This window comes from Macaca thibetana, chromosome 18 (assembly GCF_024542745.1).
Source record: "Macaca thibetana thibetana isolate TM-01 chromosome 18, ASM2454274v1, whole genome shotgun sequence".
Lineage (NCBI taxonomy): Eukaryota > Metazoa > Chordata > Mammalia > Primates > Cercopithecidae > Macaca > Macaca thibetana.
The window spans coordinates 47,000,387-47,026,739 of record NC_065595.1 but is presented as its reverse complement, the minus strand read 5'-3'; the positions used below and the strand labels follow the sequence as shown (position 1 = coordinate 47,026,739).

At 36.2% G+C, this 26,353-nt stretch overlaps 1 protein-coding gene across 2 annotated transcripts in view; it reads left to right on the top strand.

Moving 5' to 3' along the window:
* ASXL3 (ASXL transcriptional regulator 3) overlaps window positions 1–26,353 on the top strand; it is a 182,306-nt gene that overhangs the window by 112,747 nt on the left and 43,206 nt on the right. For both annotated transcript variants that reach the window (XM_050768312.1, XM_050768311.1), the window contains one exon: window positions 657–820. In XM_050768312.1, the coding sequence (XP_050624269.1) occupies window positions 657–820 (164 nt within the window). The remainder of the gene's footprint in view (window positions 1–656; window positions 821–26,353) is intronic.

Sequence of the window (26,353 nt, the reverse complement as noted above, 5' to 3'; positions counted from 1 at the left end):
TCACCATTTTGCCCAAACAGGCCTTAAACTCCTGAGCTCAAGCAAGACTTCTGCCTCAGCCTCCCAAAGTGATGGGATTATAAGCTTGAACCACTGCGCCCAACCTAATTTTTTTTTTAAATGCTTTTTAAATTATCACCCGCGGAAATGCCTTAAATAGGAACCTTCTGAAATAATCCAGTGCTTAGTGCATTGCCTGACACATGAGGAACACACAGCTATTTTTGCTATAATTATCCCTATTAAAATTAACAGTACTGTTGTTTCTGTTATCACTAATCCTAGGTCTTATAGAACTTACATGAATGGTAGTTGTTACTGTTCATGCATTTGGAGTTTTTGAAAACTCTGATTAACTGGAAACTCACAACTAATTTTTTTTTTATTGGAACCTGGTGCTACTTTGAGCTAAAAATATAGAAGATATTGAGTGAAGTATACATTATGAAAACTAAAGATAACTGAAGCCAGACAGAAACATAATGGAAGAAGCTTTGGGAATTTCTCTTCTGAAATACCATTTGTAAAAGGGATAGAAAAAAACATATAATTGAATATACATGTTCACTAGATATACATGGCTGTGTTTGTGTGTACGTACATACACATTTCCCTCTACCTGTAGTAAATTCATGCCTCTTGCTTGTTCGTCACAGGGCACTTGAAATGGACCAAAGCTGAGGACATTGACATAGAAACCCCAGGATCTATTCTTGTCAACACTAACTTGAGGGCATTAATAAATAAACATACGTTTGCTTCTTTACCTCAGCATTTTCAACAATACCTCCTGCTTTTGCTCCCAGAAGTGGATAGGCAGGTAAGTAGAAGTTTTAGACATTTGATATCAGCCACTAGTTACATTATGATGAAGAGGCAGGGCTGTTATCAAAGATGACTTATATACAGATATAATATATTTCTGTAATTTATGTGTATTTATTTATTGCTGTCATTAGCTTATTTAATCTGCTAAAACAGAACCATTTTTATTCTTAATAGTGAGCCAATTCACATTTTAAAATACGGTACACTGTGGTAGAGTGAAAACTATAAACTTACATTGGAAAGGGAAAACAAAGAAATCAAGCATTCCATTATCAAATAAATCTTTAGAGTAGCTGCTCCTTTGCCCAGAGGGAATATTGAAATGCAGCAATAAAAAGCCAGGGTTTCTAAGAAATTATGTAAATGTTTTCATCCTCAACTATTTCCAAAAGGCATTTAAAATTTATGTTTGCAATTGCTCTCTGAGAGTCTTATCAGTATGAATATGATTGCCTATAAATAATCACCTTTTACCATTTTTAAAATATATCTGGAAATGCTTTAGGTGTATTTTTATATTTTTGAAAAGCTTCTAAAATAAGGAAATACAAATATAGATGCATAATAGCAGGCATCAATCATCTTTTAAGGCTGTTTGCTTAGGAAGGAAAAGGAAAAAAATTTCATCACATAAACTTTTATTAAATTTCACAAAATTTATAAACTGCTGTCTATGAAACATTCCCTTATGATTCTTATTTCAGTAAATTCTGAAACTGTGTATCATTTTCAATTGATGGACTTAATGCATGTATATTTATGAATTTGTGTCTTGAGATGATAGGTACATCCATGAATTGAAGTGGACAAAATTCATTCAATATTTCCATATTACTTTGAATAAGTTTTCTTAGCTTTTTATTTGATTCTGTTTTCTACCGACTTATCCATCTTCTTTCATACATATTTAAATATGATAAGCAACATATATGTATCTCTTTGGTGGTGATTATTGTTCATATTTGGAAAGAGATTATTTTGATTTTGGGTACATTTTCATTTCAATAGGAGTTTTTTCTCTTTCAACAACATTTACTTAATATCTACCCTGAATATGATATGTTCTAGGTGCTTTGGAGTAATAGCAAGACAGTAAATGCTTATTGAATGAGTGATTAAATGTACTGTAGTTGGATACATAAACTATGTTTGTAAATAACCAAAATATGAGTTAGAAACAGGTAAGCTTGAGGGGAAAAGTACAAAGTATATTGCACTTTTATATGCAGAAGGGAAATATCAGAGTCAAATTTAAAATTCTTGAATTGGGCCTTGAGATACAGAGGTAGAATTTGAATTAAATGAATGGAAAAGTGCCAAGTGAGAGTCCAAGGGTACAAAATCAAAAGCTAATTTGGTGGAAGTCTGGATTGTAGGAAGAATGGTGCAAGTGATTTTGGAAGGACAGATTGGAAGTTGACTTTGGAATATTGCTTGAATATGAAGCTGAGGAGTCTGAATGGTGTTCTCCCTGCATCTGTAATACAAAGCCATTGAGGGATTTTGAATGGAGCTATGATGTAATAAGACCATTACTTTTTAAGGAAATTATTCTAACAGTACTGAAAGAGAATGACAGGCATGGGAAACATGAAAGTAGAATAGTTTTAAAGGAATTTTAGTTGTTCCCAAAAGGTATAATGAGGGCTTGATTTTGGAGGATTGAGTTGAAATTAAAGAGGAGGAGAAAAATGCAGCTGTCATCATCCTTATCCTCATTCTCCTTCACCACCTCGTCCTCCAATAGTAACAATTTTACATTTTGTCAAATAACACTTGAAGCAGGTATAGGAAGGAGCCACTGATGACTCTTCAGTTACAAGCTTGTGTGACTTAGAATTTAGGGGTTAGAAACTTTTGGGGGAGAGATCTGATTTATTAGCTTATACAACAACTTCCTCCACTTCAACACAGGTGTAGTTTACAAATCTGTCTCCAGCTTCAGAAATAAGGTTTGGCATCTACAGCTGTGTTAGTCCATTTGCATTGTTATAAGAATGCCTGAGGCTGGGTAATTTATAAAGAAAAAAGACTTGTTTGGCTCATGGTTTTGCAGGCTATACACAAAGCATACTGTTGGCATCTGCTTCTGATGAGGACCTCAGGAAGCTTATTCTCATGGTGGAAGGTGAAGTCATGTCATATGGCAGGGGAGGGAGCAAGAGAGAGAGGAAGGAAGTGCCAGACTCTTGTAAACAACCAGATCTCTCTTGAACTCACAGAGGGAGAACTCACTTACTGCTATGAGGACAGCACCAAGACATTCATGAGAGATGTGCCCCCAGGAGCCAAACACCTCCCACTAGGCCCACTCCCAGTATTGGAGGTCACATTTCAACATGAGGCTTGGAGGGGACACAACCCCCAAAACATACCAACAGTGTACTCAATACATATTTTTGTAATGACGAAAGAACAGATTGTCCTAGTTTTAGTAAAATATTGGTGGCCAGAGTCTAAGCCTAATATTTTCTTCAACCTATAGCAGTTTGTGTTACTCAGCTTTTTCTAGTCGCTGTGAGAAATATAATTGAATAAGGCACGATGCTCGTCCTTGAATAACACTTAGTCCATTGAGAAACTTATTTTATTCAAAAAATATTTACTGAGCATATATTGTGTGCTGTATGCAGGAATGGATCTTGTGGAGGATACAAGAATAAATCCTGTGGAAGAATAACAGAAGGGAGGAAAACAACTTCCTATGGAAATGTAATACTCTGTTCACTACTAGAAAAGAAGTTTAATAAATGGATAAGTGTTTTACCAAGTTTAGTATAAAACCAGTTAGAATCTCATAAATGTCATAATAGAAGTATAAAGAAAGTCTTTTGAAGATGTAGAGGATGAAGAAGTTTAATCTGAATGTAGTACTGGAGAAGATGTTTATAGTAGAGAGGATGCTTAAGTTGAACCTTAAAGGACTGGTAGGTGTTTCTTAAGTAGAGCCAAAGAAAAGTGAATTTTACAAAGGAAAGGCCTGCTATTTACAAAGACATATTGCTTGTGTGTTCCAGAAGATTTAGTATCTCCGTATGACTGGAGCCACCTAAAGGAGAAAATGGGGGGCTATTCTGCTGAAGGGGAATATGGTCTACAACCTTGATGGCCTGATTGTAGGCTAAACTCTGAACTTTTTCTGACACCAGTAGGTACCATCAAAAACTTGTCAAATGGGAAATGACATGCAAGAAATAGTTTAAACATGTATTCTCATGCCTGGGCATAGGAGAAGGGAAGAGAATCCAAAGGATACATAAAATGCAGTCCTTATTTTCTTTTTTGGGAGCAAGTATCTCTGTGATTGATGGGTTGGACAGCAAAAAGATAAGACACAGACAGGCTAGTTAGGAGACAGTTGCAGTAGCTGAGGTATGAGATAAATGTTTGACCTTGGTATTGGAGTTGGAAATGGAAGGAATGAATTCCAGACATATTTTCTACCAGGATGAATAGGAATAAATGACAGCTATAAAATGGGATTGTTAAAGATCTAGAAGGCAACTAGAGATTTTTTCTAGAGTGACTTAAGAAAGAGAAGCTCTGTGGGCCTGTCAGCATTTTATAGCAAGAAATTCAGAGCTAGTATGCTCTTCCTGTCAAAGGTGGACTCAACCTTCTTTTCTAGCAGAAAGGGATAGGTGACTTGGTGCAACAAACTAGCAAAACTGCTGCTGTTTTAGTCTAACTTATTGCAAATGTCCAAATGAAGATGAACACCATTATTTCATGGCCATAATGAGTGGAGATGGCATGGGAATGGGAATTTGATTACATAGATTTATTAGAGCCAGTGGAAGGTCCTACAATTATGGGAAATACCTAAAATTTCAATTATGTCTTCACATAGTTTACAAAATCTGAAACTCTTCGCTTTCTTGTTTTCCTCCTTTGACTACCCAAGTTTCTCCTGTTTTCTAGTATGAAGTAGTCCTAAAAGGACCTCCTACTCTGGACCCATGTGAAATGGGTTCATTCCAGTATTACATCCTCAAAATATGGGAACTGAGTTTCACATTTATCTTGACAATGCCGGCTGTTAAGGCAGTCTTTCTGAGTGTTTTGTTTTCCTATATTTGTACTTCTCATTCTGTCTTTTAAAGTTCTGTTTATCTTAGATTATATTTTAAATTTACCCCAGTTTTATCACATTGCTGTATCTAGTTTTATACTTAAGTTTATTCTTCATACATTATACTGCAAGTAAAAGAAAGTCCAACTCAAAGATTTTTAAGTCATAAAAGGACATTTGTTGGCTCAGTTAATTAGAAGATGGAAGTTTGAGTGGGCTTCTTGTTGTTGGTCCTAGGTCTCAGTTATTATTGAAGGTCCATTTAATTATTTAAATAAATACTTCCTAAAATCTTCTGCCTTGCTGATATTTTCTAAGCCCAAATCTCTTTGTGTAGGATGGCTACCTGAATCAAGATGTGAGCACTTGCCTCAGTGCATGGGGAGAATACTAGTATTTCAAGCAAAATACCTAAGATTCACACTATTGGTACCATTTGGATCACATGATCATTTCTTAAACAATGACTGTAGCCAAGGGAATGGAATATACAAATTGGCCTAAACCAAATATGCCTGTCCTTGGAGCTTAGAGAGTGTGTTCATCATCTCCTGAAGTAAAATGGTGCACTTACGGTAGAGGTCAGAGATACTGTAAAAATCTGTTTTTTACAAGTTTTACCAGGGGATATGCTTGGTAGGCAATTGACAGCACCTGTTGAAGAGGAGTCGAAATTAAGTTTTATTTTTGACATGTTGGATTGAAATGCTTCCACTATTTGAAATGTCCGGAAAGTCATTATGTATGCAGGTTTTAAGACAGTAGAAGATGGAGTTAATGATAATATATTCATAGATTATTGTGTCTGCTATGGGATTTGATGAGATTGGGAGATAGCATAGTCACCACAGAGAATTACATGTATTTGTGGAGAGTGTGGATAAGAACGAGGATGGGAAAGAGCCAGAGAATAGATAGAAAATAACAAATCCATGAGAGATCATCAATGTGTCAATCATATACAAGCAGTAGTGTCAAATGTACAAAGGGAACTCACTGGAGACTAAGTAAGATATCTTTCATTTGTTCCTTCATACCCACACTTCAGTCTTTGTGCTGCTTTTCTCCAGAAGGCTAGCCTGTGTGTGGACTACTGCATCAGGAGGGCCTGTGCCCTCCATCATCTTTTTAAAAAAAATGTTGAAATAATCATAAACTTTTAGAAATGTGAAGGCGTTTGAGAATAAGTCTGCAGCCAGATGATCCAGTGTCACTTTCTCTCCCAATATATGATGACTTGAAAGGTGTATTTTCTTTTCTTTTCTTTTCTTTTTGACAGAGTCTTACCCTTACATCCAGATGTGCAGTGGAGTGATCTCAACTCACTGCAACGTCCACCTCCCGAGTTCAAGCCATTCTCCTTCCTTAGCCTCCTGAGTAGCTAGGACTATGGCTGCCTGCCCCCACACCTGGCTAATTTTTTGTATTTTTAGTAGAAGTGGGGTTTCGCCATGTTGGCCATACTGGTTTTGGACTCCTGACCTCAGGTGATCCACCTGCCTCGGCCTCCCAGAGTTCTGGGATTACAGGCATTAGCCACAGCACTCGGCCGAAAGGTATCTTTTCTATAAACAAGGACGTGTTGTCTTACATAAGCACAGTGTAACCAGTGAAAATCAGGAAATTAACAGTGATGATTATCATGTAATTCTTAGATTCTATCCAAATTTAGCCAGTTGTCCCAGTAGTGTCACGTTTAGCAACAGCATCCAGTACTAAATCTGTCACTGCATTGAGTTGTTATGTCTCTGTAGTCTCCTTCATTTGGATGAGTTCTTTAGTCTTTCCATGATATTCATGACCTTGACACTTTTGAACATTATAAAGCAATTTGAGTTTGCATAATGTCTCCTACTCAGATTCAGATTATGTACCTTTGGGAGAAATAAAATAAATTATGCTGCGTTCTTCTTGCGTCCTGTTAGGTGGCACACAACTTTGATCTGACTCAATACTGGTGCTGTTCACTTGATCATTGTATTAAAGTGTATTTGCCAAGCTTTTCCAGTGTAAACTTGCTCCTTTCCCTTTTGTAATTAAATAGTATTTTGTGAGGAAGTTCTTTTAAACTGTGTAAATATCCTGTTCCTCTTCAAATTTTCAGTGTATTAATTCATATACAAACACACACAGACACACATGTGTGTGTGCATCTATATGTATACCTTCATTATTTCCTTTTTTCACTAGGCTATTATGCTTAAATTGTCCCACATTTGGTCCACAAGAGCCCATTAAAGCTGGCTGCTGTGCCCTCTGACATGTCTCCATTATTATTTATTTATTTTTATTTTTTTTTAAGAGATAGGGTCTCACTATCTTGCCAAGGGTTGTCTTAAACTCCTGTCCTCAAGTGGTCCCCCCAAATTCACCTCCCAAAGCGCTGGGATTACAGGTGTGAGCCACCATGCCCAACATCAGTCATTCTTTGATCACTTCCTTATTTTGAAGCATGTTAAAATGTTCTGATCTTATAGTATACTTTCTCTGCCCCAGTCCAGGAATGAACCCTTTCTTCAGGGAGCCGTGGTTCCCATTAGTGGAAGATGTCATGAAAGGTGTGCTCTTTTTTGTTAAGGATGTTGCTGCTCCTAGATCTAAGAGAGATCTCAGAAAAGTACATTTATATATATGTATGAATACCCATGTACATGCACCTGTATATGTGTGTGTGAATGCTTCCTTAACTTCTCTGTCTTGGAGACAAGGAACATCATGTAGAAGAAAGTGTGTGAGCCTATTTACATAATATATAAACATAACACAATTTATATCTACATTTAGTTCCAGATATCTCTATCTTGTAATCCTGAGTTCACTAATACCTCCAATCCTAATCTAATAACCCGAATCCTAATCTAATACCCCATGGTCCATTCTAGTTTCCTCTTTCCATAGATGTCTCTTACTTCTCTGACAGTGAGAAACCAGCTTATCTTACTCTTAATATATCTAGATATTTGATTATTGCCTTGTAGGTAGCCAGTCTTCCATTTTGGCTACCATACCGCCCCCATGTGGATGATCTCCTCATTGCACACAGGCTGTGACTCGATGACAGGCCACCCACCTTGCTTGGACATTTTCTTCTTCCTGTTAGACTTCTGACACTGCACATCAGGCTACTCCTCAGTGCAGGTTCCCTCCTTACTGTGGTTGGACTCTAAAACTCCTCTCCAGGCCACCTCTCCATGCTACCTCACCCCACTTTGTTCTGTGATCCCTTCCTGGACTGTCATGATCATGGCTGCACCCCTCTCCCCTTCTCTAAACACTTACAATGCTTTAAGCATCATACCTAAATGTTCGGAAGAGGGAAGAGAAGGCTGTCTGGATTCTAATTCGGTTCAGCTATTGGGAAGTCACAGCAATGGATTGAATAGAGAAAGAAAAGTGAGATTGAGCATCATATCCTCCCTGCAATGACAGCATAGTCTTCATTCATTGGCCAGCTCCTACCAGGATGTCCTCTCCATACAGTTCTCTCTCTGCCTGTGGTCTGATAAGCTCTGCCTCCCCTCACAATTCATGTCAAACACTAGCTCCCATTATTAGTTCTAGTTTACTGCACTGTCCTCTGGTGTTGCAGCCCCTGGGCCATACCTTTTTAAGTCATCACTTTACTCTCCTCAAATGATTCCAACTTGAAGGAGCTGTTTGTGCTTGCTGGGACTCTTGACTAGCAGACCTTGTGAGGAAGTTGAGTAATAGAGGTGTAAGAAAATTATACTGGTTTGGGGTAGGAATGAGATGTATATTTCATTTCATTTATTCAACCAAAGCATATTTAATGCCTACAATTCACCAGACTCTGCTAGCTCTGATGATGTAACTGCTAATAAGTTACAGTTCCTGTCCTGAAAGAGAGAATTGTTCTAGAGGGGAGAAAGAGATGTAAAAGCCTATAATTACACAACAGTGCTCTGATTGTAGTATATGTATCATGCTATGGGAACATAGAGGAGATAATTACATTGTCCGTAAGGTGGCTGGGCGCGGTGGCTCACGCCTGTAATCCCAGCACTTTGGGAGGCCGAGGCGGGTGGATCAAGAGGTCAGGAGATCGAGACCATCCTGGCGAACACGGTGAAACCCCGTCTCTACTAAAAATACAAAAAATTAGCAGGGCCTGGTGGCGGCGCCTGTAGTCCCAGCTGCTACTCAGGAGGCTGGGGCAGGAGAATGGCATGAACCCAGGAGGCGGAGCTTGCAGTGAGCCGAGACCACGCCACTGCACTCCAGCCTGGGCGACAGAGTGAGACTCTGTCTCAAAAAAAAAAAAAAGATTTAGAGAAGGCTTGAAAGGGGAGGTGTCATTTGGGCTGGGTCTGGAAAGATACAGGAAGGTTATCAGGTAAAGAAATGTGGAGGGATTCCAGTAGAGGATATGTGCCAGTAATGATGATGAGGGATAATGCTGGGTCTTCTGCATATATTATCAGCAGTTCTTACCATAATGTTCTAAACAGTATTATCAACCCCACTTTCTATATGTAGAAGCTGAGGGTTGGGGAGGAAAAAGGTCTAACCCAACTTTCTCCAAGTAAAACCATGGGAGTGAGAATGGAAACACAGGTTTGTCCGACTCCCAGCTTACCCTTTTTCTCCACATGATGTTCCTTGTCCCCACGATGCAAAGGCAGAAAAGTACTTTTTGTCTGTCAACACATAATTTGAAATGGCTGGGATATAATGTGAGTAAATTGAGGCTACAAAGGTAGGTTAGAACAAGCATTTTTCTAAAAGGCTTCAAATGTCAGTAAGCTATGTAGAACATACCAGGATTTTACATTGGTACATGGCATACATGTATTTATGTGTTTGAAAAAGAGCTGTGATGAGGGACTGAAGCGTAGAGCAGAGGAGGAGGAGTCCCAGACTCCCCACCTTGCTCTGGGGGTTAGCCATACCCTCCTTCCTCTTTCTCAAACCCAAGCCTTTTCTGTGTCTTAGCTTCTGTGCTTCCTAATAGTTCTGCAGGGATGCTTTCCTGACAGGGATGCCTTTAGCAAGACCAGCTCCTTCTCATCCCCCACAAGCTTTTCACAAAAAGCTTTTCTTGCCTCCCCTCCCACCTAAAACACCTTCTTTAGTAGTTTCTTGACTTATTTTTCTGTTTATTTCCTTCCTGGCACTCCCTATAGTCTCTAATTAACTTGTTCATGTGTTTGTTTCCTCATTGGAATAATGGCCTCAGGACAGTCCTTTGTTTCTCCTCCTCATTTTGCCTAGCACATAGTAGGTGCTCAGTAAAGGTTTCCCAAAGTGGTGATTGAGTGAATATAGACTGGGAAATTACTCAGCAAGCTAATTTAACTTGTCTAATAAATGTAAGAACCTTAGCCACAGATACTATAGAATAGAAAATAACTGTTTATCAGTCTACTCACACTGCCATTACAAAATTCTACAGCCCCAGTGGCTTACAACAGAAGTTTATTTTCTCACAGTTCTTGAGGCTTGAAGTTTAAGATAAAGGTGCCAGTATGGTGGGATTCTCCTGAGGCCTCTCTACTTGGCCTCTTGGCCTAGGGCCTTGCTATTATGACCTCATTTAACCTTAATTACCTCTTTAAGAGCCTTATCTCCAAAGAAAATCATGTTGAGGTTAAGGCTTCAATATGTGAATTTTGTGGAGGCACAATTCAGTCCACATTGGACATTTTGGAAGTAGTCATCCAAACTTGGCAATTGAATTTGGGGGAGAAGGAGGTACTGAATACATGTTTTTGGCATTATGTTTATTGTGCATTTGAGAATAGCAAAAGATTGGTAATATTTTAAAGCTGGGGTAGACTTAAACATGCTTTTGGCTTAAAATTGAGGCAGTTAATTGGAGAAATTTAAGATGGAAGAGAGACGATTTGATTTACTGACAAAAGTTTTAGAATACATAAGAAAGAATTGACTTAAATTGGACATAAAGCTTATTTAAGAAAAAGAAAAAGGGTATTGATTTCTGAGATCAGAGGGAAGCAGGAAAGAAAGAGTAAAAAATAAGTAAATATGGAAAATGCAGTAGGAAGTGAAAGTTTTCACCTGCATGGTGCTGTATCTAAGCGTCTGCTAAGAAACTAGAGGATCAGGGATTTCAGGAGAGTAAAAAGGTCATGAAAAGTGGCTTGGTGGATTTTCATAGAGAATTTCATCCTGCAGAAAAAAGTGGTTGCTGAGAATCATTGAGGGCACATTTGAGAAGAGATGGCAGTGGACACAGTTGGTCTATTTATGTTTTTCACCCCAGCAATGTTAAATCTTTATGCATTTATCTTGGCTACACATATGCCAGAAGTTAGACTTTGTAAAAGTAGAGATTTACAAAGGCTCAAATTTGAAGGAGTTGAAGGATTTTAGGAGACTTGTAAGGTTCTTGTTGACTGATTAGATGTGGTTGATTATGAGTTTCAGGCAGCATAGGAAGGAAAGTAAGGTTGGAGGAGCTGGGCCGACTGAGCGGAGAGGAAAATATAGGTTGGAAGGAAGGAAAGTGTGTTGATAAATGAAGTGTTATGGGGTACTAGAGTAACACACTTTTGATATGATCAGGTTTAGGCAAACACATGGGTCAAAGTCATCTTGACCACAGCATTTTGGTTCAGAGATGAAATACAGAGAAACCAAGAAGTCAGAGCAGGATTGGTCAGTGGTAGCAGATAGGTAGAATTACAAGTAGTTCTTCCCTCAATCCCCCATATGGGAATATTGGCTTAATAAATTCACTGCTCGGGTTTGTAGCCAGACATGCCTTTGTGCATAGCTCTCTGCAAGATGTGCTTGGAGAATTTTTAGAACCTCCTCGATTATACACAGCAGATCTCTCCTTTCTTTAAGAATTTGTACTTTATAAACTGTGTCTACATAGAACAATGTTGTGACCTTTTAAAAAATATATGGCAGCTGGTGGAATAAATGTCAACTAAAGTGGAGTCCTATTAAAGTTTTTATTACACTTTCAAATTGAACCTCACTGATGAATAGGTTGTTGTCATTTCTGTCATCGATACCATTTTTGCTTGATGTTCTTCTCTGACTCCCTCTATGTGGTGCTATCAGGGCTGACGGGGCTATCTCTGCAAATATTTATAAGACTGTCCCCCACCTGCTTCTGAATAAGTTATGCCTACTATTTTTTTTTTGTCCAAATGGTAATTGCAGCATTTTAGTCAATTTTTACTAAACTCTCAATTCTTTTCGCATTATATCTATGTTGTCTATGGTCTGTTAAATAACTAGCCACTGAAGGGTAGGTACTGTGTAGGCTCTTTAAAATCCTATCTAGCTTTGTGTTCCTCCGGTTCTGCACTCACTGGCAATAATGCACATGATTTTAACTGTGGAGAATGTCATTAAACTAAAATGGAACATTTACACAGTCCCTTTTGCGGAGAATTTTGGACTAGGAAAATGGATGTATGTGTCAGACGTTTTACAGCACAGGAGAATGTGATTTATTGATTTCTGATGGCTCTGTTGGCGTCAGTGTATATATTTAAAGAAGTCTTGCAGCCTTTATAAATGCAAATGCGAATGGGCTTTCCGTCTTTTTCCTCTGTGGAAATAGCTCATACATTTTCGATAACTCAGGCTCCTCTTAGAGATTGCTCTATGTACTGTATATATTGATTTAAAAATTATACTGTTATTTTATTCTACCAATAGTTTATATAATGAAATGTCAATTTACTTAAAAGATTATAAAATTCAAAAGTATTAAATATATGAAAAATACTAGTATCTTAAGCCTTTAGATAAAAGTAAGTGTGTTTGAAATGTAATTATTTTAATGGAGCTGACACTTTGGCTTTTTTGCTGAGTCTGAAAGCATATCTTAAAGTACTTAGAAGATCCATTATTTCTTCTTGCCTAAGTCACTTACTGGTGATAGTAAATCATACATAGCCAAAGATATTCTGGCCAATCATGCTTGAATATTTTCATTCTCACCATTTGGGCTTCATGGAGGGTACGGAGGTATATATAATTTATTTAATAAGATGGAATTTCTTTATGGAGGAAAGTAATTTTACCTATATATTATTCATTTCTTAGCTAACTGATATTTAACATCAAATCCTGTTCATGGGTATCTGCTTCAGTGTATGTAAAATACCTATAGACTCAATTAATTAGAGATTTTGAAGTAATTGCACATAATAGGCAATCCAGCAAACAGAGCCGATTCTAGTCCATGCATAAGGCAGTTAATAGAGAAACACAAAATCACTTAACCTGAATAACATACTGTTCTGTGCATTAAACCACTTTCTTTCTCTTTTGTACAGGCTACTAAGCAGCAGCTTCATAGCCTGGAAGGGTATCTTTGGCCATGTATAATCCACTATCACTAGCATATTGGATTACTAAATACTTAATATTGCCCTCTAATATTTATATAATTCTCTTTTTGTTCTCTTACATAATTTACTTAATAATACATGTATGTGTAATTCTTAGCTGCCTGTTTATCCAGGAATGATAAATGACTTAACATTTGCTTTGTCCTAAATATGAAAAAGAGACAGTTTGAGGGAGAGAATCATGCATGTGGTAGATAACACATTAGTGCCTGTTCTTTTAGTAAGGAGCATTCTAAGGCCAGGGTCACCACTGATCATTATGAACAGGTGTCATACAGTGAGTCTCCCCTAAATTAGGGTCAAAGTTAGAGAAAAGAAAACTGATTTCACTTATAAAGTCATTTTTAGAACTCCCAGTAGTTATTAAACCCTATTCAAAAAATATAGTTGCCTGAGAAAATACTGTGATTCCAGTTGTAAAATTTGTTAAAGTTCATTGTAAAGGAATAAAAGAATCAATTCTAAGCAGGAAATCAACAGTGTCATGACGTTTGAACCTCTGGATTAAAGCGTTAGTATAAATATGCATATTTAATTCCCCTCACCACTTCCAGTTCCTCATTCAAGTGACATTGGCTTTTCCCCATTAATATATTTCTTTATCAGTCATGGAACCTAGGGGAAGAATGCCATCCAGATGCCAAAAACTGTGAGGAGTTTCTGCAGGAGATAATGAAGGTGAGATTAGATTAACCAGAGGGATGATGGGTGGGAGTGACTGTCTCAGGAGGAAACTCTGTGGGTTCTGACTAGAAGGGACTGCTGATTTTTCCTGCCCAGAACTAGCTCTGAGTGATGGGGGCTGGAGGCAAGGGTGGAGCAGTCAGGAGGAGCACATCTCAATATCATTCTTGCTTTCTGGGAGTGTTCATCAGGATTTAGCCTCTATAACAGCAAGATCCCATTGCAGAAAATGTTTCCAGGCTGAGCTTGCTATGGAGTTGTCTTGCATTCCAGCTAAAGCCTAGCTGACCTGCTAGCCGAAGAAAGGCTCCACCTCAATGATGTATCACCAAATATATGGGTAAAATGTTATTTGTTGAAGAATCAATCTCTGCTCCTCACAACTGCCAACCTCAACTTGGACAAATGTCATCTAGAGTAAACATAAACATGTACTTTTTCCTGATTATTTGCGAATGAAAGATTTGTGCAGGATCCAACAGAGTTTCTGATGGAAGCCGTCTCAATGTCTATGAGTGATCCAACACCTACTGACTTCACCCTCTTAGAAGGAAAGGACAGAAATCAATAACTAGACATAGGAAAGATTTGGCAGTTTAAAAAAAGAGACCCCCGTGTGACAGTTCAGAGAACATGACTCTTTATGTGTTACTAAAATAGATTGAAAATGATCGGAACAGTGTCTGTTAATAAAGTTGAGTTGATTCAAAAGAATATACTTATTTTACAAAATCAATTGAAATTGTATGATGGGCTATGCAAGGTTCTAGACATTGGAGATACTATGTTACATGAGATCGTTGTGAGTCCTGCCTTCTCTAAGCTTATAGTCTAGCAAGAGAAACAACATTAGAAGTAGTGAACATGCACAAAGCCCCCTGGAAATACAAATTTGAAGAACAGAAAAAAGAGCTTCTGAGCTGGCACATGAATGAATTTGATGCAGTTGAAGTTTTGGAAACGATATGATACTTTGGAATCTTATGATATCTTAGACAGAACCAGATTAGTGCTCAGTCTATAGTGAAGTCTTCCCCACCACTGAGGCATATGATTTTCCAGTCTGACTAATGAGAACAGGCGCTGTTCCTGGCCCTGTATAAGCACAGGACACTGTTACCTCTATTCATTTCAGGTGGTTATTGCCCAACCTCTGGTAATTTTCTCACACTTGTGGGCTGATCAGCATTCAGCTGATGGCCCAGCACATTGGCTCGTGCCTGTAATCCTAGCACTTTGGGAGGCCAAGGGGAAAGGATGACTTGAGCCCCATAGTTGGAGACCAGCCTGGGCAACATAATGAGACTCTGTCTCTCAAAAAAATCATGATAATTTTAAAAAACATTCAGCTTAAGAACTCCAGAATTTTCTCTCTATGATACTCTATTCTCCTATTCCCTTCCTGTGAACTATAACTACATTGTTTTCCCTGACTCAGCTTCAGTGTATTGCTAGCCCAGGAGATGGATAGTGGTGCCATTAACTGAGATAGGTAAAGCTGGAAGAATATGTACTATGGTTTGAATGTAAGTATCCCTCCAGGATTTAAATGTTGGAACTTGAACTCCAAGCTGATGTTACTAAGAGGTGTGGGGCCTTTTGAGAAGTGATTAAGTCATGAGGACTTTGCCCTTGTGAATGGGATTAAACCCTTATAGAAGAGATTTCAGAGACCTGCCTGGACTTTCTTTCTCTTATAACAAGTGAGGACACAGCAACATGGTGCCATTTTGGAATCATAGAATATCCTTTACCAGATATCAACTCTACTGGTGCCTTGATCTTGGATCTCACAGCCCCTAGAACTGTGAGAAAATACATTTCTGTTCTCTATAAATTACCCAGTCTTGAGTGTTTTGTTTTAGTAGCACAAATGGAGAAGATAGCATGTTTTCCATTTTGGACATGCTGCATCTGAGGTGCATTTGAGAAATCTATGTGGAAATAATGAATAAGTAATTGGCTCTATAGGTCTGGAGGTTAAACTTCTAAGGTGGAGTTAAAAGGAATTGGGAACCATTGATGTATGCCTGTTAATTAAAACCATGGATTTTTATAAACACAAAGGGCTATAGAATAGATTTAGAAGAGGGCTTAAGTCGGAGATTTCCAAATTTTAATGGCTGAATAAAAGAGAATGAGCTTACAGAAGAATCAGAAAAGTAATCATCAGTAAAGTGGGGTAGCATAAAACTAGAATTGTATCATTGAATACACTTCCAATGCTATTTAGGAACTGAGTATTTAGGAAGGAGGGCATGATTTATTTTTTAGGAGAGGAAAGGAATATTCTCTGTCTCTGAGGAAAATATACTTTAAGTAATTACTACACTTCACTTAGCTATTCATAATAGTTTAACAGAGGGATCAGGGAAAAGGGGAGTTCCAGGGTGACTGTGCTCATGGCCAAGGCTGTGCCTCTTTGTGCTGTAGGGAAAGTTGCTTCACTAAAATAATATAGCCAAATCTCTAACCAAGTTAATAAAAAGACAACCATAAAACTAAGACTTGAAGAAGGCAGGGGAGGGTAACAGTATATAGAAATGCTACAAAATATAGTCTAAGATATCCACTTTTCAAAAGAGAGACAGAGAGAGGGAGAGATACATATATATGCCAAGAAATAGGAAAGAATGACTCAGGAGTCTAGAAAACAGTCAGGCAAGAAAATCTTCTATGAAATGCTCTAATGTTAGGTTGAACAGAAAAAGACTACAAAGCAGGCATTGTAATTATCTTCAGATATCTAAAGGAAACCATGCTTACATAAATTAAGGAATGTATAATGACAGTGTCACACCAAATACACATCATCAATAAAGAATAGTGACAATGAGAAGGAATCAAATGGAAATTCTGGGTTGAAGAGTAGAATAAAATGAAAATTTCATTAGAGCCGCAGTAATAAATTTGAACTGGCAAATGAAAGAATAGGCAAATTTGAAGATGGAGTGATAGAGATTATTGAGTATTACTCATGTATTGAGTAAGATGGTGATTGCAGGTTTACTGTCAATTTCACCTATGTGATTCACTGGTGATCTTGACAGGCACAATTTTGGTAGCATTCTCGGGGTGAAAAACTAGTTTGGAGTGGTTTCAGAATAGACTGGAAGGAGAATATTTCATAGAACTCTTTCACATTCCCCTACAAAGAACATGAAAATGTAACGTGTGACATGAACAACGAAATGGAGCATTAGATCTCAAATTTTTTGCTGAGTATTTTGAGGCCACTGTTCTTTTTAAAATTGCTATAATACATGGGGTATTTTATTTTGTAATATCCTTGTGTTTTGTGTATGTGAAAGCTATTTTTTTCTTAGACCATTTTACTCAATTTTTGATAATTGTAAGTTTTTATTTGATATTATTGAGTTTTTCAGATAAATATATCACTTGTAAGAATGATAATTTTATCTCCTTTATAATTAGCATATTTTTTGAGAACCATTTCATTTATTTGTTCAGGAGAAATCTAGGTTGGAGTTAAATAAGATGTAAGTTAGAGAAGAAAGAAGTTGAGAATGCAGACTTGTCTTTTTAGTAAATTTGCCTGAAAGTGGAGCAGGCATAGGGGTAACTGGAACAACATGTTAAGGAGAGAGATGAGGTTTTGTTTGGTTTATTTTTTCATGTGGCAAAGGATTTAATATGTTTAGAGATCAAAGTGATAGAGGCCCTATGAGAGGGAGCAATTAAGTAATCAAGATAAAAATAGAAATTGGTGGCTTACTGTAATGATCCCTGAAGGCAGGGGTGGAATAGATGGTTATTGAGGCACTGGTGGAGATATTTTTTCATGGAAAGGGGACAGAGGACTGCTTCCAGAAAAACTGGAAGAGAGGAAGAAAGTGGGTAAATGTATGTGAAGTTTCCTAGTGGAAAATCTAGGGCATTCCTGTCTCATCACCACAGGTTCTTTCCCCGCCCCCCCCCCCCCACGAAAATAGATATCAGGATCATGTACTGGTAGTGATAGGTAGGATGAGGGTAGGGAGGAAGGTAAGAAGCTTGAGCAGAAGAGAATAAAGTTTGAAATAGCAACTGAAAAGAGAGTGAAGTTTGAAATAGCAACTGAAGAGTGAGAAAGCAGGTTCACTGAAAGAAGCACATCAGGCTACCTTAGAGAGTGATAAGGGCCCTGAAATTGAATGCTTTATTAACAAACCTCTCTGCTTAAATTTTTCCAAAAATGTTGGCTGTAGAATGGAACCATCCACGACAGATTGAGCTTTAGCCATATGGATGTATTCAAAAGACAGGAAGGGCAAGAATCTTGTTGACGTGATGGACCAGAAAAGCTGAACTTGAAAAGGAGGGGAATGAAGAAAGAACAATGGACTGGGTAAAAGTAAAGGGTTGAGTAGACACAGCGGGTCACAAGTTCAAGAATGGTCATGGTAGGAGCAAGTTAACATGCTAGCGAGGTCAGAGAGAAGAGCACGATGAGGGTTAAAAGTTACAGTAATAAAGCAGTTTGGGGCATTTTACACGGTATTTTCCAAAAGATTGTTGTCGTTTGTCTTTTTTTGAAGTTATTAGCAGCTATACAAAAAAAAAAGTGAGCTTTTTCTTTATGATTTGGGTTTTTCAGTCTAGTTAAAGAATATATTCCCTACATTAATAATATATGAATATCCTCCAAAGTATTCTAATCTTTTTATATTTAAAATTTTTCCCTTCAGATTTTTATAAGTGTGAGTTTTGGAATTTGGCTTTTCTTTTTCAAGATGGTTTTGTCTATTCTGGGTCCCTGAATTTCCATAAGAATTTTAAGATAAGTGTGCCAATTTTTATCAAGAAGCCAGATGGAATTTTGATAGGAATTGCCTTGAATCTATAAATCTCTTTAGGGAGTGTCATCATTGCTTAACAATACCAAGTCCTCTGATCTGTCCACAGAGGATGAGTTTCCACTTATTTAGATCTTTAATTTCTTTCAATAGTGGTTTTTAGTTTTCAGAGTATAAGTGTTATATTTTTATTAAATTTATTCCTTACTATTTTGTTCTTTTAATGTTATCGTATATGATTTTTTTCTTCACTGAGTTTTGGGTTGATGAGAAGCAAGCTGTTAATATTATTATAGTTCTCTTATACATGATAAGTCATTTTTCTCTTGTTGTTTTCAGAATTTTCTCCTTGGCTTTCAGCATTTTTACCAGAATGTGTCTGGGTATGAATCACTTTGCATTTATCCTGCTTAACATTTGTTGAACTTTGTAGGTAGTTTTTCATCAAATTTAGAAAGTTAAACATTTTTTATTATTATTTTATTCTCCTTTTCCTCTCTCTTATCACTTCTACTACCCATAGTAGTACTTGTACCCCACATATCTATGATGTCTGTTCCTTATTTAAATTATTTCTTCCCTTCTTTGGAATGCATAATCTCTATTACTGTATCTTAAAGTTTACTGATACCTTCATCTGCTAGTTCAAATTTACTGTTGTGCCCCTCTTAATGAAATTTTCATTTTCGTTATTTTACCTTTCAATGCAGAATTTCCATCTCACTCTTTTTCGTTGTCACTCTTTATTGATGTTCTGTATTTGATGAGACACTGTCATTATACCTTCCTTAATATATGTAAACATGGTTTACTTTAGATATTTAAAGATATTTAAAATGCCTACTTCAAAAACCTTTTCTGTTAAATCCAACATCAAACATTTCATAGAAGATTTTCTTGTCTGATTGTTTTCTAGACTGAGTCATTCTTTCCAGTTTCTTTGCCTATCTGTATCTCTCTCTCTCTCATTCTTTTTGCAAGTGGATATTATAGGTTATATCTTATGGCATCCATGTATACTGCTACTCTCTTCCTTCAGGAATTGTTTTTATTGTTGTCTTTTTACTAATTTGGTTAGCGATTTGACTGTATTATTTTAGTGAAGCTACTTTCTCTGCAGCATTAAGAGGCACAGCCTTGGTCATCAGCACAGTCACCATGGACCTTCCCTTTTCCCTGATCTCTCTCTGTTAAGCTATTATGAATGGCTAAGTGAAATGTAGTAATTACTTAAAGTATATTTTCCTCAGAGATGGAGAGTATTTCTTTTAATTGTACCTTTATTTTATCATTATATACCATAATTTTTAGGAGTTTGTTTATATTTGGTTTGGGGAATGGGATAATTAATTTATATTAGGTTTTCAGTGGTCACAGTAAAATTACATTTGCCAGTCATAAATTAATTTATATTAGGTTTTCAATGGTCACAGTAAAATTACATTTGCCATTTATGAATTAGGTTTTCAATGGTCACAGTAAAATTACATTTGCCATTCACAGTAAAATTACATTTGCCATTGTGAACCTGTTTCTAAGTCTACTATTTCCTTGATAAGCAATGGGGATAAAATTATTAAGATAATAATCACTGCTCAAGATTTTATAATCTGCTTTCCTATCACACCCAGACCTTAGGTTCATTAATTGCTGCCTGATTGCTTTATTGTTTTCAACAATATGCTGGGCATAAATTGCTCCATAGTCTGATAAAATTAAATTTCAGTTCCTTTGCAGTGTGTTTTTTAGGCCAGTTTTTGAGGTGGTTCAGGTCCCAAGGGAGCCCCTCTTATTTATCTCTTTCCCTGGTTCTCTCTGGTACGTTAGTTGATTTACTTTTTAGCTTGTTACGTTCATAAAGCTACCAGTCTCCTCTAAATTGCTCATGACCAAAATCTCCATTGGTTTCAAGATCACTCTTAGGCACAAACTTCCCTATACTCTATACTAAATGGTTGCTTTAGGGAGACTGTAGAAACTCTCTGTTCTTACCGTCTTCCTCTTTGCCTGTACAAAATCTAGAGTCACTGCTCCAGATGGGGACAGAAGTAACATTTTTGCTTTAGTAGCAGAGCACTGGGTGGGGTTACTCAGCTTGCCTCTTCTGGAATGAAACATCCACCCTATGAATGAGGTGGGGCAAAGGCCCTAGTATTCTTGGCCTGTCACTCATGGGGTGGAGCCACCACCCTAGAGTGGCCGCTGCCCAAAAGAAAGGAGCCCTTGACCTCTTGGTTGTACTTGCCAGGTATTTAGCCTTTGGAATTCGAAGCTGGAAGGAATGAGAAATGCTGCAGACCTGCCTCTTCCTCTCCCATTGATTACTGTGTCAATTAACTGGGAATTGAGAGAGGAGAAATCATGCCCCCACAACTCCCACTCCTGTCCCTCTCCATACTTTTTGGCCAAAATTGCCTGGAGAGGAGCTTCCCTCACATGAATCTATAGGATGGAATGGATGGATCAGAACTTAAGTGACACAGATTCTTGCAGTAGTTTCCAAGATTTAGCAGAATTTTTGAATAACTGTTTCTTCATTTGTTATATGCCCTTAGGGCGAATTTCCAGATACTCTTACCTGGGTAATTTTTAAAATATTTTTTGCCATTATGATTGATTCTCCGGGGAACAGTTGCACAGAGCTCCCCACACCACCATTCTGTAAGAGTAACTACTACCTTTAGATTTTTTTATGTAACTTTTTTGTATGGTAATAAATTTTGGTTTAAAGTTGTTTTCTTCTGCTAGATTTCCAAGTATGCCAAAGGCACTTGTTAAATAAACTGCTCTTTTCCAAAAAGTGACATAGTAGTAGTGTATGTATATTTCAATATGTGCTGTAATGTAGTAGGTACTCAATAACTGTTTTTAAATGAAATTCATATTAACATCTTATTTCTGTTAGTAAAAACACCTCATGGAAACTTCTTTATATTCTTTCCTGTTATCTTAAGTTACACTTCACATTCAAGAAAAGTTGCAGTTTGCCAAGCTTGTTGATATTACAGATGCCTCTAAAGAGAGCATTATATTACAGATTGTCATTAACACAGGGAGGTTGACAGTTTCCGTTATAAATATCTATTTTAATAAGTAATTGTTTAAAGTACTGTTTCCTCAAAGAAGACCATTTCTTTGATTTTTACCTTTATTTTGTCATTATTTTGGTAGGTTTTCAGTGATCACAATAACATAAACTGCATTTTGCTACTTGTAAGTGTCCCATTTCTTTGACAGCCATTGGGGATAAAAATGAGTAGATACAGTGCCTGTGCTCAACATTTTATAATCTAGAAGCAGTCAGATACACAAGCTTAGAAAATGGTACAGTACTTTAAAACAGAAGCATTGCCATTGATAATGTGTGAAGTCAAAGGTGTTAATGATATTTATAATATGATTTCCTTGCCTAGAGCAATGTTGTATTAAGCCTTTACAGATTAGTTTTTATTCATTGATATTTTAGTACCAAAATCCTGATTATTTAAATACTGTGTTTTATACATTAGAAGTATCATTAAATAAATGGTGAGTATAGAAAGTCTGTTTCAATGGAGGGTTGAGGAAATGTTTTAAGTGATTCAGTTTACCCAGTTGCTTTAATTTCCTTTTGGGATAGTTTCCAGAGTGTCACTTTCTGTCATCTGTGTTCTTAAATTTTTCTTCTAATATTTTATCCATTCAGAAATTCCGTTGACAGGAAAGGAACAAAGCCAAGAAAAATTGGTTAAAATTGAATATGCTATTATTTTCAGATATTATTTGACATATTTAATAGCTTAGGTATATTTATCATGTTAATATATTTTAATACTTCAATATACAGTTGATTCTTAAGAGATAAATATTTTTGTTTTCTGGATATCTTAAAATGTGCATGCATAAATTTATATTACAGAAGATAGCATAACAATGAAGCTACCATTTATTATGTTTTCAATATCTACCACATATTTATTTCACTGGGGAAGAATAAGTACTGGGATACCAGCCCACCAATTTTATATAGACTCATTTCCAAATGAGGATATTATGTGTTTTTTTAAAATTTAACTGAAAATATTTTCCTTATATCTAATGTGTGTGACAGTTTATTACATTTTAAAGCATGATCAGTTAACTACTACAAACTTCTAATTTATATCAAAAGAGACATTTTCAGCAGCAAAATCAAGTATGAACTCTATTTTTTTTTATTTTTAAATACATACCAAGCTGCAGGTAACTGCAGAAAAATATTAGACCCACATTATATTCAACAAGCTCCAAATTTTCCCTCCAAATATCCCTCCATGATACTATGGATGCCAGATGTTCCTCAACTACTGTATTTATCTTTCTTGTTCTACAGATCAGTTATAAAATTGAAGAAATTATGGAAGGAAAAAATATTCATTAATTTTTGTGTGAAAGTTTTATTGGAACGCAGCATGCATACAGATAAGTGCCCACCTGATAGCTGTACAGCTTAATGATTTCTTCTAAAAAGGGAGCATAGCCTTATAATGCATCCAGATTTTTTAAAAAGAGAGAACATACCCTAGCATTTTGGAAACTCCTGTTGCCCTTTTGGTTAATACCCACACAAAATAACCTACTTTCCTGACTTTTTTCACCATCAGCTACTTTTGTCTGTGTTTGAACTTTATATACTGGAATCATTCGGTATGTACTCTGTTGTATTTAGCTAATTTTGTTGTCTGTAGCAACAGTTCTCATTGCTGTGTAGTATTTCCATTGAGTGACATCGTAATTCCTTATTCTCTTGATGGACATTTGTTTTTGTTTTTGTTTTTTTCATTTTGGAGTTACTTTTAATAGCTGTACTTTTAGGAACATTGATATTATGTTCTAAAATTCTAAAATTTCTATGAAAATACAAAGGGCTTCTAATAACCAAGGAAAAAGATCAAAGATAGTGAGCTACCTCTACAAGTTATCAAGCTACCAATAATCAAGATAACATGGGCATTTTGGTATCTATGATTTTGCTTCTATGGACATTTTAGTATCTATGATTTTGGTCCACCTAAATATAAAATTTTTTGAGATACATGCCTACAGGTCTAATTGTTGAGTCATAGAGTATGCATAGATTCAGCTTTTGAAGATACTATGAAACTAAAACAGTTTCTCAAAATAATTACACCAGTTCACATTGCCACCAGTGATATGTGAACATTCATGGTGTTCAGCATCCTTACCAGGACTGGATATTATCGAACTTTACAGTTGTTCACAGTGGTTTAGTTTGCATTTATCTGATGACTAATGAGGTTGAGCAACACTTGACGCATTTTTGGATACTTGGATATTCCAGTCTTTAGTGTGCTTTTTTTTATTGGGTCACCTTTTTCTTGTTGATTTGTGTCAGTTCTTATAAATTCAGAGTATAAGTCCTTTGTCAAATATATTGTGGATATATTCTTACATTGTGGTTTGTCTTTTGATTCTCTTAAGTGTTGTCATTTGATGAAGAGAAGTTCTTAATTTTAATGTACTCCAATTTGCTTATTTGTCTTAATATATTAAGTCTATTTGCATCTTGTAAAGAGATGTACTTATGCTACATTTAGATTTATATCTGCAAACCACCTGAGTATGACATGAGATAGAGATTAATTTGTTTTAGGTGCATATCCAGTTGACCAAACGCATCTTATTAAAAAAGCCATTCTTTCCCCCGCCCACAGTGTAATGTTACATTTGTCATAACAACTGACCTGATACGTGAGCAACTATTTATAGACACTGTTCCTTTGCACTAGTCTTTTTGTCTGTCTTACACCAAAACCATGTTATCTTGATCATTGGTGGCTTGATATCTTGTAGAGATAGCTCACTATCTTTGTTCTTTTTCCTTGTTTGGAAGCCCTTTGTATTTTCTTAGAAATTTTAGAATAATAATATCAATGTTCCTAAAAGCACAGGAATTTTGGTTATGGATTGCATCTAATATATAGAACAATTTAAGGAAGAATTGAAACTTTCACCACATTGAATCTTCTAAGCCATGACCGTAACTTGTCTTTCCATTTATTTAGGTCTTCCTTAATTTCTCTCAATATTTCATAGTTCCCTTAGGAAAGGTAATACATCATTTGATCAATTTGTTCCTGTGTCTTTGCTGATTTTTGCTGGTATTATAAATTGTTGCTATTTTTGTTGATATACAAATCAATTTTTACATATTGATTTTTTCCAGTGAATGTGCTAATTTACTTATTAATTTTAATAGTGTATAGTTTTTTTATCCTCTCAGTCAATACCCAGAGTTATGTTGTTTATAATAATTACAGTTTTACTTATTATTTTTAAATGCTTATACCTTTCTTACCTTACTTCACTGGATAACATCTTTGGTATAGTGTTGAAGAGAAGTGATAGGTGGCATCTATATCTTGTTTTTAAACTTGGGTTTAAAGATTTTATTTCATCTTTATGCAAGATGCTTAAAACAGATATATTTTGTAGATGCTTTTTGTCATATTAAGGACATTTCCTTCCATTCCTAGTTTTCTCAGTTTTAATCACAAACAATACTTTCTGTATCTATTAGGATGATTATTTTCTTCTTTATTATGTTAATGTGATAGATGACCAATTGTTTTAGATATTAAGTGATCCTTTTATTCCTAGAATGAACTTATATACACATGCCCGTGCGTGCACATGTAAATGCAGTTTGCTAATATTTTGTTGTTTACAGTTCTGATCAAGTGGAGATTGGCCTGTAAAATTCCTTTTTAAAAATGTCCTTGACAGTTTTTGGTAATACAATTAATGATGCTCTGTTAAAATTAGCTAGTGAATATTCTATTTGATGCCAAAGTTTCTGTAAGATTTATATTATATCTTTTCAACATGTTAGAAAAACTATACTTGTAAAGTTAACTGAACTAGAGATCTTGTTGGGAAAACTTTTAATTACAGACTCAATTTGTTTAATAGTTGTAGAACTTTTCTGTCATCTCAGTTTTCATAAATTGTTTCTGAGAATAAAAAAATTAACAGCTCTATTGATGTAAAATAACTCTCATATTGAACATGTACATGTTGATAAACTTTGACATATAAACACACCGATGGAACCATAATCAAAATCAAAATAATGAACATTATCTTTCACCCCAGAGATTTTCTGTGTACACTCTGACATGTATACAATATTGAGTCTTCCAGTCCATAAGTTCTATATAACACTGTCTCCCATCTACTGATTTTGTAATGGATAATCCTCTGTCGTGGGGGATGGACTTGGGGATGGTTACCTGTCCTTATAGGATATTTACCTGCATACCTGGCCTCTATCTACTAGATATACCTAGCATCCCCTGCCTACAGTCCCTAACAATCAAAAGTATTCTCTAGAAATTGCCAAATGGTTCCAGGAGGACAAATTCCCCAAGGCTAAGAGATTGAAGAACCACTTATGTGGAGTGGTTCTCCACATCATTCATTTGAATTTGCTTATTCCAAGGTATTTTTCATGTGGTTATGTATAATTTTCCAAAATTTAATTTTATATTTGGTGCTAACATTTAGCAATGACATTGACTTTAATCAATCAGTGATATTTTGATTCAACAATTTTGCTACAGTTGCTCATTAATGCT